We start from the raw sequence: 14,201 nt of genomic DNA, 5'->3' as shown, positions 1-14,201 counted from the left end.
CTAAAGGCTGCCCTTGCTCCATCACGATCATTGAGTTTTCCTTCTCTGTTCCATCTACTCACTTCAGTGCCAAATGCATGAAATATGACTGGGGGGGTGGGGTGCAAAAGAGCTGAAGGGGGGGTTGGGTCCTGCTGATAATATTTAAGCTTTTTTGTTTATATAAATTTATAATTTCTATAACTTGTCAAGATTTGCAAAGAGCTTTACAAATACTATCTCATTTGATCCTCACAACCATCTTGGGAGATAAGTGCTATTATCTCCATCTTACAGAAGAAGAAACTGAGACAAGTCGCGGTTAAGTGACTTGCCTGGGGTCAAACAGCTAGTTCGCCTTTGATTTTGGTTTTTTCTATGGTGGAATCTGAACTCGGGTCATCCAGACTTCAGACCTAGAACTCAGTGCCTCCTACACACAGAAAACTGAAGGCCGGGATGGGCCGGGAAGAGGCTGAGGTGGGGCGGGGAAGGGGCAGGCCCAGGTAGGGAGCCGCCCCTGACCGATCTGGGACCAGGAAACCCGCACAGAAGCTGAGTGCCTCCGAGACTAAGGCTAGGGTGAGGTGGGTGGGCTCTTGTGCGCGCGCTCACGCGCGTGGGCACGCTGGTGTAAGGAGTGGGAGATCGCGAGCATCTCGGAGGCGGGAGGACTGGAGGGCTGCAGGCACAGCGAAGCACAAAGTGTGTGGGAAGTGGGGGAAAAGAACAGGTGGCTGGAGCTGAGATGCAGAAGGCCGGAGCAGAGCGGGGTGGGAAATAGGGCGAGGCTCCGCACATGCGTAATTGGGGTATAAGGAGAAGGGTGGGGCTCAAGGGATGCGCAGGCCTACAGAAGAAAGCGAGAAGAGGAAGGGCGCATGCGCGGTGAGAAAAGCCTGCAAGAGGGGCGGAGCCAGAAACCCGCAGGTAGAGGGGGGTGGGAAGGATTCCGGCCTTGTGGGTGGTGGGCGGCGGGGGAGCCCGGCGGGCGGGGCGCGGGCGGGGCTAAGGAGGTCCCTGTCTCGAGGCCCGCCCGCCTTGTTGAGCGCCTGCGGACCCGCAGCCCTACCCCGCCCTGCCAGGATGGTGCTGCCTTCCCTGAAGCTGCCGGAGTTGATCCAGGAGATCCGCGGGGCCAAGACTCAGGCCCAGGAGCGGGAGATCATCCAGAAGGAGTGTGCCCACATCCGGGCCGCCTTCCGCGAGGGCGACGCCCCCCAGCGCCACCGCCAGCTTGCCAAACTCCTCTACGTCCACATGCTGGGCTACCCCGCCCACTTTGGACAGGTATTCAGCCGGGGCATCGCCGCGCTCAGGCAGGAGCTGTCTTCCCCTTCCAACTCTCCCAGGTTCTCCCTGCTGTGCAGAACAAAGCTCATCCTTCCTAGGGATCCCTCCAGGGACTCCCCCTACACACACAGCACCCTCCCCCCCATCAGAAGCATAACCATTGCAAGCTGGGTGAACCTCAGTCTGTCCTCTGCTGCCCAGACCCTAAGATTTTCCAGGATTCCCCTACACACACAGGCTCTCCCCTCATCAGAAGCGTACCCATTGCAGCCAGGTTCCCTCATCTCCCTTACTGTCAATCCATGTCAGTAGGCTAAGACCAGCAACCCCAATTTATTTTTCGCATGAAAGTAGTTACTAAACTAATTATATGCAATTGTGCATCTTAACATATTTACAACTGGAACCATTGATTTAACGACCTGTCTGCTACATCAGTAAAAATGAAAGCAGCTTACCTTACTTTCAGAATCCTATTTCTTGCTCTCTTTCAACCATTTCGGTTTAAAAAAAAAAAAAAGCCATTTGTGGAAAGAAAAAATTTAAATCCCCCTCCAAAATTCTCAATAATTTGGAGTACTCAACACCAGCTGTCTCCTGCTACCCAAATCCCAAGATTTCCCAGGAATTTCTTTTTTACTCACGGCCTCACCATTAGCAGGTGCCCTAGTCATGCCCACCAGGGTTAGCCCCTCAGCTCAAATCTCCCCAAGGACCCTTTTTTTCCCCGCCTCCATTCACACAGACTCACACCCTTAAGAGGAATAGGCTATTTCAGCTAAAACCCATCCCTTGGATTGCCTATTTTATTTCATTAATTGAACTAAAATTGAGCATGTGAATAAGATCCCTACAATATCTCCTCTGTAGATCCCAAGAACCTCCTCCTTTCACAGATGTAAATACACATCAGTAAAATGTCTTTCATATGTCTTAACCATCCCAGAATAAGGCCTTTCTTGGCCTTGATACTGGAATGTAAGATTCATAGCTAGTGAAACTCACATTAAAAGTAAGGGCACATTTCCATTTCCTGTCCCATTTTGGCACTACTCCACTTCTCCCACATTGAATAGTCACTCATAGAGGGTTAATTTTAATGATAGGAAGGAAGGTATAAAGAGGTTTCAATATCTTTGGTTCTTCTCACTCTTCCTTCTGGTTTGCATCCTCTCCTACCTCCCTATAGATGGAGTGCCTGAAGCTGATTGCATCACCCCGATTCACAGACAAAAGGGTGGGCTACCTGGGGGCAATGCTGCTGCTGGATGAGAGACAGGATGCCCACCTGCTCATAACCAACAGCATTAAAAAGTGAGAGGGTTGGGGAAAACAAAATATATTGGGAGAATCTGGAGGAGTCTCAATCTAGCTGGGGAGGTGGACCCGATGGGAAACATCTAACAAACCTGCTTCCTGGTCTGGGAGGGAAGAATTCAATAACTAGGACATTCCCCAATCTTGGTGACCCTTCAGTGACCTGAGCCAAGGGACCCAACCAGTGCAGGGGTTGGCACTATGTACCCTAAGCACCATGGGCTCAGCAGAGATGTGCCGAGATCTGGCTAATGAAGTAGAAAGGCTGCTGTTGAGGCCCAGTCCTTACATCAGAAAGAAGGTAAGTAGGGATGGAAGTAACTCGTGTATTTACCTTCAAGAAATTTTCCCTTGGAGCTCTTTTTATTCCTTTCTGCTCCCAAATCTGGGTTTGATATTGCTGTGCACTTATAATGGCTTCTTCCCTCCCCCACGCCCCAGGCAGTGTTGGCTGCAGTGCACATGATCCGGAAGGTCCCAGAGCTCTCTGACATCTTTCTCCCTCCCTGTACCCAGCTGCTGCGTGAACGACACCATGGTAAGAACTCCCTACCTCCTTCATCTCAGTGTTAATAGGATCATCTGAACCTCCCACCCTTCCTTCCTACACTGTTCTGTCTCTTTTTTCAATTTTGGGTATGGGTCATAGAGCAATTTGTATGACATGGTCCAGGGTACAGAAGTGAAAGGTGAGGGTCATTATTCCCCAAGTAAAACAAGTTAGCAGATGGATTTAAAATAGGCTTTCCTCTAACTCCATTTGACTTAATTTCCTCCCTTGCTCTCTCTCCTTGAAACCAGGTATCCTGATGGGAACAATCACATTGATTACAGAACTATGTGAACGAAGCCCTGTTGCTCTCACACATTTCCGACAGGTGGGTCACGAGTCAGGAGACTCACAAGGGAGAAGAGTACAAAGTAGTGAGAGTAAAAGGGTTTGAATAGGGAGATGCAGGATTCTCATGCCCCTATATGAAATTCTTTTCTCATCCTCAGGTAGTACCCCAGCTGGTTCAGATCCTTCGCACCCTGGTGATGTCAGGATATTCAGCAGAGCATAGCGTGGCTGGGATCAGCGACCCTTTCCTTCAGGTGCGAACCAGACCCTGGCATCATAATCTCTCTTCCCTGTCCCTATTGTATCTGGAGATGAGAAAGAGAACCTGTTAATGACTTCTCTGAAAGAGTGGGGTTCTGGTCATGTTGTGGGCATTAGGAACATAGGGAAGTTAGGCTCACAGCAGCCTCTATTCATGACAAGCCATTCTAGGATCCTGAAAGTAGATTAGGTTTATTTTAAAGGTAAAGGGGCGACAAGTCCCATTTTGTTTTCCCCTGGTCCTTCTGACCCTTGAAGGAGAGAGTGACCATTTATCTCGTTGTGCTCTCCTCAATGCTAACTTTTGCTTAATCCTTTAAATTCTATACCCTTTTATTTTGATTCCTTCACCCCAAGGTTAAGATATTGAGACTACTTCGGATTTTAGGCCGAAACCATGAGGAAAGCAGTGAAGCCATGAATGACATGCTGGCCCAGGTAAGTTTGGTGAGAGATGGGGTAGGTGGAAACCTGAGTTAAGGATGGTGCTGACTTCAAATTCGCCCATTCAGGTGGCCACCAACACAGACACAAGTCGGAATGCTGGCAATGCAGTGTTATATGAGACAGTGCTCACCATTGTGGACATCCGTTCTGCCTCTGGCCTGCGGGTACTGTGTGGGACTTCCCTTTTATTATTGTCATGCCTGTTGGCCTTTTTCTGGTCCCAAGTGGTGCTCATCTTCACCTACCGGCACTCTTCAGCTCCCCCATGCCATGAATCCCATGTGGTAGCAACACCCTCTCCCTCATTCCCCTCTACATCAGGTTCTTGCTGTCAACATCCTTGGCCGCTTCCTGCTCAACAGTGACAAGAACATCAGGTAATAAGCAGCTGATCATCTCAGGCTGTCTAACTGGTGCCTGGTCCTCTATCCATCTCAGCCTCCCTTCAGAGTCAGGCTACCCATTAATACCTACCCTCACCATCCGCCCCTTTCCCATAGAGACTGGTTTGGGGAGGGTGTCTATGGAAGTGATTGACTGGAGTCAGTTCCAGGAAAGGATGATGGTTATCCCCTCCTACTCCCTTATCCACCAGGTATGTGGCCTTGACCTCTCTGCTTCGACTGGTACAGTCAGATCACAGCGCTGTGCAGAGGCATCGGCCCACTGTGGTGGAGTGTCTGAGGGACCCTGATGCCTCCCTTAGTCGGTGAGTAGCACTCCAGGAAGGAGGATTAGGCAGAGTAGAACTTTCATCTGGGGTGAGTAGGATGAGGCTAGAAGAGGGAACTGGACATAAGGAATTAGTAACAGAAACCAGAGTTTGGAGACCTTGATTTGTTTGTTTTAAGTATTCTCTGTTTATTTTGCTAGGCGGGCACTAGAATTGAGCTTGGCTCTTGTGAATAGTTCTAATATTCGGTCCATGACCCAGGAGCTACAAGGTTTCCTGGAGTCCTGCCCTGCGGATCTTCGGGCAGATTGTGCATCCGGCATCCTGCTGGCTGCAGAGAGGTGAGAAGTGCTCAGGTTATGGGAGATGCAGAGTGGTCCCTCCATTACTCCTCCCCTTGGGTAGGAAATGTAGAGAATAACCCTGTTCTATTCTTTACTCCCTAGGTTTGCCCCAACAAAGCGCTGGCATATAGATACTATAATGCAAGTGCTGACCAGTGTAAGAACAGTGGGCTGGAGGGCTGGTAAAGGGTTGGGAAAAGGAGGTAATCCTGAAGGAAAAAGTTAGATATTAGGCTAATTCACTGAGTTGTCTTCCTCTGCAGGCAGGTGCCCATGTGCGAGATGATGCAGTGGCCAACTTAACTCAATTGATTGGAGGGGCAGAGGAACTTCACGCTTACTCTGTTTGTCAGCTGTACAATGCCCTAGCTGCAGACATTTCCCAGGTAACCCCTTTTCTCATTCTACCCCTTTCCCTAAGACTATCCAGTCACTTCCTTGGTCCATTCATTAAAGATGTATTCCCTTTTTTCTGTTCATACCCTCAGCAGGTGAGTGAATAAAGAAATGAATGAAAAAGCCTTTATTAAATGTTTTTCACACACTGCAAATACAAAGAGAAAATCCAGACAGTCCCAGGTCTGAAGGGGCTCATCTTCTAATAGGAAAACATAGCACATATAGCAGGGGCGTCAGCAAGCTAGATCGTAAGGCCTAGAGTTTGATAGGGTGCAGATGGCAAGGCCCAACTGACTCCCTAGATATCTTTCTCTCCTCAAATAGCAGAATGTAAAACTTGATGGGAGGAATGATCATTTAGTCCTCATTTTGCAGATAAGGAAAGGGAAGACCAGAGATAGTGATTTTCCCCAGGCTCATGATTTGAACTCAAGTCTTTTGATTCCAATCCACTGCCCTTTCCATCACACTTCTGCTAACCCCCTCCATCAACTTCATCCTGGTCCATCTCAGTAGAATGGCTGAGTCATTGACTTTTTTCCTCAAAATAAAAAGCTGCATTTACCTTTGCAAGCAGACAGGCCCCTACCTTCCTTATGTCCCAAGGCTCTCTAGTTATTTAAATATTGCAGCTCTCCCTCTTGACCACTAGAGGCCACTGGGAGTTCAGGGGAAAAGGCTGCCACTCCAATGTGCCAGTCCTAAAGCCCCTAATTACCATTTGCTCTAAAGCCCTTCTTTCACTTTCCCGGCTCCCCCAAACATGGGACCCGGGGCTTTGGGCCAGGAGAGAGAGGAGCCCATGTAGTGACTTGGTTTTATCCTCTCTTCACGCAGCAACCACTGGTACAAGTAGCTGCCTGGTGCATTGGGGAATATGGGGATCTTCTGCTGTCTGGAAGCTGTGAGGAGATTGAACCCCTGCAGGTGAGGCTAAACAAAGACAGTTAATGGAAGGGAGAAGTTGCCCACTGAACTAAAAAACTGGAGTCATACCTTCAGCTGCCTCTTCTCTTCTCTTTTAGGTTCAGGAAGAAGAAGTGCTAACACTGCTAGAGAAGGTATTGCAGTCCCACTTATCCTTGCCAGCTACCCGTGGTTATGCCCTCACTGCCCTTATGAAGCTCAGCACCAGGCTCCAAGGAGACAACAAGTGAGAAAGGCGCCTCTAGCATTCTTCTGGGGTTCTATTAGGCTCTGCCTTTCTTCCTGCCTCCTTTCCTGAAGTTGATTGGCATAGAATTTTTTTTCTCCCTAAGGCAGTTGGGGTTAAATGACTTGCCCAGGGTCACACAGCTAGGAAGTGTTAAGTATCAGAGGCCAGATTTGAACTCTCATCCTCCTGACTTCAGTACTGGTGCTCTAATCACTGCCCCACCTAGCTGCCCCAATTGGCATAGAATTCTAAGACTCCCTAAGACAGTCTTTTCCTCTCCCCTCTCACTTCTGGGGCTGATGGGTGGATGATGATTAGACTTCTAGCCACTACTACCTTCTCTCTTCTCCACATGGCCCATCATATGCTCCAGCCGCATCCGACAAATAGTATCCATCTATGGAAGTTGCTTGGATATAGAGTTACAACAGAGGGCTGTGGAATACAATGCTTTGTTCCGGAAGTATGACCATATGAGGTACACCAATCTGTCCCCAGAGCTCCCCCTGCCATGCTCCCCAGCATTCTTTTAGCGATGCACCCAGAAAGTCCTTCCCAATGCTTTCATTGTCCTCCCCCCACAAATTTTGAGTGACAGTTCTTGGCCCTTCCAGACAACAGTTCTTTGAATGCAAAGACAACACTGACATACCCACTGTAAAACAAGCTCTCATTGTTTTTCTCACAGCCATGACTGTTTTTCACTGAGCTAGCTTTTCTCTCAACTGGTCCCCATTATGACCATTAGTCCAAAAGAAAGGTGTTAGTCAGGGACAGACCTGGGAGCCAGAATGCTTGGGTTGTGTTCCCTTCAGACCAGCGATCTTGGAGAAGATGCCTCTTGTGGAACATGGTGGACCCCAAGATGATGAGGCAGGAGAAGGCAAAGAAGAGCCTTGGAACCCAAACAGAGAGAGCCAATCTCCCACTAAGACCCCGGTGAGGAGATCAGAAGTACTAGAGCCAGGAGAATGTAATTCTACTTCCCCCACCTCATACTGATCCTTTTCTTTGGTCTCCCCAGACTGCAAACCTTTTAGACCTCTTGGATCTCCTAGATGGTGCCAGTGGGGATGCCCAGCCACCTCCTGCTTTGGATCTAATGCCAGGAGACTCCTTATTACACCTGCTGGATCTTCCTTCCACTACTCCTTCCTTAGGTAAGTTATTGGCACAAGGGAAGTGCTATAGAGGTATGTGGTCCCACACAGCTGTATAACAGAGTTTATCTGGAGCTTCCAGAATTTTCTCTCCCTCATTCTCTTCTATTTCTCTACTTTGCATGACCATTCCAGACTCCTAAAGCTGAGCTCTTCTCTATAACCCTACTTTAGCACTCATCCCAAGTCTAAAGGTGTTTGACCGAGAAGGACTACAGATAAATCTGTCTTTTGTTCGTCCTCCTGAGATACCTGCCCTGCTTCTGATTACTGCAACTGCCATCAACACCTCCAAGAGTGATGTCACCCATTTTGTGTGTCAGGCCGCCGTGCCTAAGGTTAATACTAGACAAGGTTTTAGTAGAATTAAGAGCTTAATGGAAAAGGGAAAGGTGTAGACCTGGGTGAAAAGTGGTACATGGGGAGATAGGTACAATTGCATGAACAGGGGCCTGCTAAAATTGAAAAGTCTGCCTTACTTTGCTTTCCTCCCAATCCCTTGGCCAGAGTTTCCAACTGCAGCTGCAGATACCCAGTGGAGACACAGTTCCAGCTCAGGGAGGCCCTCCCATCACACAGGTCCTCAGAGTCCTCAATCCTAACAAGGTGAGAACCAGGAACCCTTATGGTTAAAGGAAGCCATGGAGAATTGGAGGAGCAAAAAAGAGTCAATTACTGTCCCTTTGTTTTCTCCTTCCTAGGCCCCTTTGCGGATGAGACTGAAACTCACATACAACCACTTTGGACAGTCAGTACAAGAGATCTTTGAGGTGAAGGACTTCCCCCCAGACACGTGGCAATGATGAGACAGATATGCTTCCTTAGCCTGAGCAGGAAGAAGTCCCAGCCTCTCCAGAAAGGCCCTAGACCACCTAGGAGCAGGTGGGGCTTGAAGTCACTCTTCCCTAGGGCTACCAGTAGGTGGCAATCTGCTTCCATGATTCCCTATTGCAGAGACAGATTGGGTTATGGGGGCTCAGATCTCCCCCCTTGGCCATGAAGGATTACAATAAACTTGGGAGAAAAAAGCCATGTCTAGGTCTGTTCTGGGGACAATGCCCTCGAAAACAACAGACAGCAAGGAATGGAACCTCACAAGAACAAAGTTTCTACCCCTGAGCCTTGGGAACAGTCCAAAAACAGAAATCTTTCTTTGTCCCAAACTACAAGACAGAAATTTACCTCAAAACTCACACAAGACCCAATTTACCATCATGGGTCAAAGGAGGACACAACTATCGGTGAAATCAGAATATTGGTTTTTCTGGCAGATCCTCCTACCTCTTTTCCCTTCATCAACACTCCCCTCTACCCCAGCCAGGGAAATCCCTACTGCTTGCCCTCATCTCTAACTCAGCTGTAAGGCGGTTAGGAGCCGCTGGCAGAATCAATGGCATCGACCAAGGGGGGGCCGGCGAGGGATTTTCCTGTGCTTAACTACTGATCACGGCTAAGTGGAAATCCTATAAACACGAGCGGAAATCAATGGAGGCTGCTTAGCAGCTGGGGGAGAGGGGCAGCCCACAGATTGCATCTGACGGATGAAGGAAAGGAGGTGAGCAGGGAGGAGGCAGTGGGGTAGGTGAGAGAAAGCAAAGGAAGTAGAGATGGCAGAAGGATTGAGAAGGAGAGAACAAGAGGAAGGGTGGGGAATTGAAGGATGGGTCTCACTAACCCTAGCATTCTTTCCCCACTCTCCAGCCCCCAAACAAATGACACCTACTCATCCCATGTCGTAGCTGTTTAATTCTCTATGGCTGCAGACCCTTGTTGTTCATCATTTTTCTCTGTGGCCACTTCTAGTAGGCGCTGGTAGTCCTGAGGCCTAAAGCGCTTCAGGTATACAATCAGTTTGCCAGGTGTTTGTTCCTGTTGTGACACACCTATAAGCAAAAGGGTGGAAAAAGATTAAGCAAGGTCCTCTTTACTTTTCCTATAAGAAAGCATGAGAAATCAAACAATTCTCACCCTGTTCCATTTCCTAAGCCACACAGCAAGCCCTGAAGCTATTTTCTAGCTAGCATAAGCTCCTGAGCTCTAACCTCACACTTCTACTTCCCTTGCCTTATAAGTGTTTCGTGACATACATAAAATAGTCCCTCTCAACTTCTGGGGCTTCCCCCTCCCTCACCTTAGAAGGCAGGTCAAGACAGACTATTCTGGACTACAGTTCTTGCCCCAATTGCCAGAGACAGACAAAAATATGTGAAGGTAAATAATAAATATAATCTTTCTGCTTATCCAATGGGTGATGGAAAAGGCCTTATAGCAACTGACTCATTTCAGTTATTGCTTCTGTCCCCTGATAAAGATTAAAGCCCTTCTAGAGAAGGCCAGAGCTCATTGGTTTGGTAATGAAGCAGGGCCACAAATACACACAGATGTAAACCCAAGAATGAAGAAGGATAACCCACTAGAAAGGTAGAGCTATAGCTATAGGCAGGGTTATTCATAATTCCACACTGGCCTGGAACAGCTTATACTACATAAAGCAAGGGAGACTTCTAGTACTATTAGACACAAACTGAAAACAGAGGCTATATGTGTTTCTTTGTATCCCCCATAGTTGCACATATGGCTCATATCTGTTTAAATGAATGAATGGAATGGACTACTGAGTATCCTCTCTAGAGTAGTATAGGACACAATAGGCTATATATAGTTTGTTACCCCCTAGAGATGAACAGAAATCTTTGTGTAGAAAAACACAGCATAAGTTAAATAAGAAAGTAAAGGAGAGATCTTCGGCAAAAGGTATTCTGACATAATAGAGGCTTTTAATGCCTTTTTATCAATCCTCTTTCCAAGGGGGATGAAGAGGTACCCTAAATCTTTATCACAAATATAACATGTCCAGATCTTCTTTTCAGGTATAAAGACAAAACAAATGATAATACTGCCCAGCATTTCCCAAACTAGTTTGACCACATAATTTTTGGATTTGAAATTTATCCACAGAGCTGTAGAGATGTGAGAGATTACCTGGTCCAAACTTCCTTCATTTTACAGATAAAAGTAACAAGCCCAGAAAGAAGAAGTGATATGACCAAGATGTCACAGGAAGTAAAACTGGAATTCTACCTTTGGAATGTTCTTCCCACCACATCACCTCTTTCCTTAAGGGACCCAGGTCTACTTTCTAAGCTGAGGCTATTTCTGCTAAACTATACTTGAGTGAAAAAACACATTGGCCTGGCCATTTTCTGTCTCTTTATTCATATGAGCCTTGTTTTCTTGTCTAAAGTAAAGGAGATGGCCTAGATCCACATTCTTAAAGTAATTTGGCCACAGAACTCTAGGCCTTAAAATATGTTGACTGAACCTATAAATGGCACTTATAGGGCTAGACTATCCCCAAGAATAAAGGAAGAAGTGGGTTAAAGTGTAGAACAAAATAAGCCAATTTTCAAACCCAGAAATTGTCATATAAGCATTTGATATACATTTGTTTAAGGGTAAATATTACTATTATGGACATATCAAGAAAATACTAACTCATGTTACATGGAATACCAAGATTCTATATAATTTAGGAAATAATGACAATATTGACAAAAATGTAATTTGAGAAATGACAAAGAAACTAATGGTGAGTAAAAAACAAGCATCTGGGAATGGAGGCAGCAAATGGATAAATAGTAATGATGGTCATAAATTTAGAAGTGGAGAAGTAGGATTGAGGAACAGATAGTAATAAATTTGGGAAACTTAAGAGGGAGTCAAAGAGGGGCAGAATAGAGGGCTGGATACAATCAGAAAGGGACACATACAAATGACATGTATAGAATGTGAGACTCAGGAAAACTGAAAATTCCAAGAAATGAGATGAAATACAGATCCTGCCAGAGCTGCTAATAAATGGAAAGGGAAGAATTAGATAACCCTATTTTAGACATCAGGAATGGACAACTAGATGGTATAGTGGAGACAGAGCACCACCTCTGAAGTCAGGAGGACCAGAGTTCTAATCCAGCCTCAGATATTTAACACTCACAAGCTGTGTGACCCTGGGCATGTCACTTAACCCCAACTGCCTCACCTAGATAAAACAGGAATTTGGATACTAATTTTACCCTGTTACAGAAGAAGTACTAGAACACCTTCTTGCTAATAAGTCAGTCCAACCCTGGTGACAGGGAAAGGAGAAACAAAGTTGAGTGTCCCCTCACCAAGCAAGGAGCTGAGACTGTGGATCTTCTCCAGGGCTTTTGGCACCTCAGCCTCTTCTCGAACTAGAGCCTCTACTTCGCCCACTGCATAGCCAAAGTCTGCCGTGTCCAGGTCCACTGTAAGTGGCTCTTCTTCATCACCTGCTCCAGAGAGCGCCAGTTTCCAGACACTCCTCTCTGTGACAAAACTGGCTACTTCCTGCAGCTCCAGCCGCCCCAGCATCTCTGATACACTCTCAATGCCCAGCCCTGCAGTCCCCAACCTCTCACACAAGTGGGCTGCTATGGCAGCCTCTGCTGTGAGCTCCATGTACTTGGTATGCGAGCCGGTGTTGCCTCCTGCTCCAGGGCACTTGAGTTCCCATCCACTCCCTTCCCGATGCCGAAGCCAGTGGTCGGCCTTCATAAGAGTAAGCTCTGGAGTGTCATAGTAGCTATCTCGGAAAGAAATCTGGCTCTCCTGAGTGCCACCCAGTTCCTTCAACCGATCCTCGATTCCTGGTCTTGGGACAAATTTTTGTTCCACCTCAATCCAGGGATGTGTCATGCTGCCTCTAGCCAGTCAATCAACAAACACTGATTTAGCTTCTACTATCTGTTAGGGAGAGAGATAAAAAGGCGGCACAGCATGGTTCAAGGAGTGTCCAACTGAGGCAGGAAGACAGGTTTCATATCCGGATTTTGATCCCCACTTTGTAACCGCGGGGATATCTACGCCAACAAAAATAGCTTCTTAATTAGGCACTCACCAACCATCCCCTCTTGCCAACTCAACTTAAGTGAGGCTCAGTTTTTGAAACGTTTTCCACATTTATAGAAACTATTATTCCCCAAGCTAAAGTAAAGTTATTTCTCTTGATGAGGATTTTGTATCTGTGACCAGCACAGTTTCGAGGACACAGTAGGTTAATAGGTGCTTCATAAGTCTAAATTAAATCCTTTCTACCAGGTGATAATTCACATTTATATAGTGCTCTAAAGAACCAAAAAACATATTTCTCACAATTCTGTGTTCTAACTACCCCATTTTACAGATGAGAAAACCAAACTCGACGGGGATGGGAGTAACTCGCCTAGCACCAATCCCACCCCTCTCCATGGACTCGCCCAGAGGAACAGATTTATTGAAGTCACTCCCCAAGTCTCCCCCTCTTTCTCGCGCCACCCCTCTCCCCCGCCCCCGCCACCTCCCCCGGGCTCTACCCGCCCCGCAGGCCCCGAGGAGGCAGGACAGAACTTCCTCGCGAAGCATGACGGGAGCCAAACACCACCCCACCCTCTGGCCTCCCGGGCCTCGAGCCCCGGCCTCACCCTCGCGCCTCCGGCCCTGGACCCAGATCCAGCGGCCATATTATTTCCTGGCTGGGATGGTGTAGACTGCAGGCCGGATCTGATAGGCCTGCGGGCTTGTGAAGGGGGCCGAGTCCCCTGCTGTGGGCCAAAGGAGCGAGACCAAGGTCCCCACGCTCCACCCCTAGTCCCAGCTCGGGTCCCGGGGCGGGCTGGGGTCACTGGGCCTCAGGCGGAGCCGAGGAGCAGTTGAGCCAGGAGCATTGTGGGAGATGTAGTTCGGCAGAGACGCTCCCTCTGCCCCTCTGCCCCTTCCCCCCCACCTCGCCTACACTATCCCGCCTCTCGGTCGCCATGGTGACGGGAAAAGTGCAATTAGGACCATTAGGGTTCCGATTTAATACTGGGCTGGGCGGCTGATGGTGGGAAAAAGGAGATGGGTTGGAGAGTGGGGTGTTAGGGAAAGAGGAGAGGGAAGGTCTCAGGACTCCTCAGACAACCCATAGACTCTGCGGCTAAAAAAGATGGGACTTCCCCTCCCAACTCCTAAATCCTCCCAGGCACTGCTCTGGGCAGGACCGGTTTGTAGAATAAAAGATTGACCTTTCCCCATCCTCAGATTTGATTGCAAGTGAGTTTGAAATAAAAGCATAACAATTATAATAATAATAGCTTACAGTTCTATGGTGCTTTAAGGGTGTGAAAAGTGTTTTACATATGTAATCATTTGATCCTTGTACCACCTGTGAACTTGTGTTATTATCCATTTTACCAATGAGGAAACTGAGGCCCAAGTTAAGTGAGTCACCCTAAGTTATACAGGCACCATGCAGTAGAGTGACTCCAATTCGGGTCGTTTGATTCCTATAAAT

The 14,201-nt window shown here is 47.6% G+C and overlaps 2 protein-coding genes across 5 annotated transcripts; one reads left to right on the top strand and one right to left on the bottom strand.

Moving 5' to 3' along the window:
* Positions 1–167: 167 nt before the first annotated feature.
* AP1G2 (adaptor related protein complex 1 subunit gamma 2) lies at positions 168–11,279 on the top strand. 4 transcript variants are annotated; one of them, XR_007951007.1, is made up of 23 exons: positions 568–909; positions 1,046–1,269; positions 2,462–2,586; positions 2,749–2,890; positions 3,031–3,127; positions 3,391–3,467; positions 3,589–3,684; positions 4,049–4,129; positions 4,204–4,302; positions 4,460–4,515; positions 4,734–4,847; positions 5,012–5,152; positions 5,258–5,312; positions 5,419–5,541; positions 6,392–6,481; positions 6,580–6,707; positions 7,084–7,188; positions 7,526–7,649; positions 7,735–7,870; positions 8,045–8,208; positions 8,378–8,476; positions 8,572–9,425; positions 10,880–11,279. XR_007951007.1 is itself a non-coding variant. In XM_051980498.1 (22 exons), exons 2-22 carry the CDS (start codon positions 1,066–1,068, stop codon positions 8,671–8,673), a joined length of 2,358 nt encoding a protein of 785 aa, XP_051836458.1. In that variant the 5' UTR covers positions 168–561; position 1,065; the 3' UTR covers positions 8,674–9,587. The 4 variants fall into 4 exon arrangements, 3 of the variants coding, with proteins under 3 accessions (XP_051836458.1, XP_051836455.1, XP_051836456.1); XM_051980498.1 differs by lacking the exons at positions 568–909; positions 10,880–11,279 and adding an exon at positions 168–561 and having other exon boundaries at positions 1,065–1,269; positions 8,572–9,587; XM_051980495.1 differs by lacking the exon at positions 10,880–11,279 and having other exon boundaries at positions 8,572–9,587.
* THTPA (thiamine triphosphatase) lies at positions 9,597–13,628 on the bottom strand. The gene is made up of 3 exons (XM_051980500.1): positions 13,351–13,628; positions 12,040–12,634; positions 9,597–9,753 (listed from the first exon to the last, which is right to left on the bottom strand). The coding sequence occupies exons 2-3, from the start codon at positions 12,584–12,586 to the stop codon at positions 9,614–9,616; spliced, it is 687 nt and encodes a 228-aa protein (XP_051836460.1). The 5' UTR covers positions 12,587–12,634; positions 13,351–13,628; the 3' UTR covers positions 9,597–9,613.
* Positions 13,629–14,201: the final 573 nt, after the last annotated feature.

The sequence above is a fragment of the Antechinus flavipes genome, chromosome 2, assembly GCF_016432865.1.
Source record: "Antechinus flavipes isolate AdamAnt ecotype Samford, QLD, Australia chromosome 2, AdamAnt_v2, whole genome shotgun sequence".
NCBI lineage: Eukaryota > Metazoa > Chordata > Mammalia > Dasyuromorphia > Dasyuridae > Antechinus > Antechinus flavipes.
The sequence above is the reverse complement of the archived record's forward strand: the minus strand, read 5'-3'. Positions and strand labels throughout refer to the sequence as shown.

Excerpts from the sequence above, each read along its gene's own strand:
- AP1G2 (XM_051980495.1), top strand. The coding sequence starts at position 861 with ATGCGCGGTGAGAAAAGCCTGCAAGAGGGGCGGAGCCAGAAACCCGCA. Across the intron at positions 4,303-4,459 it reads GTTCTGCCTCTGGCCTGCGG|GTTCTTGCTGTCAACATCCT; the intron begins GTACTGTGTGGG and ends CCTCTACATCAG. Across the intron at positions 7,650-7,734 it reads AATCTCCCACTAAGACCCCG|ACTGCAAACCTTTTAGACCT; the intron begins GTGAGGAGATCA and ends TGGTCTCCCCAG.
- THTPA (XM_051980500.1), bottom strand. The coding sequence starts at position 12,586 with ATGACACATCCCTGGATTGAGGTGGAACAAAAATTTGTCCCAAGACCA. Across the intron at positions 9,754-12,039 it reads CAGTCTCAGCTCCTTGCTTG|GTGTGTCACAACAGGAACAA; the intron begins GTGAGGGGACAC and ends TTTTGCTTATAG.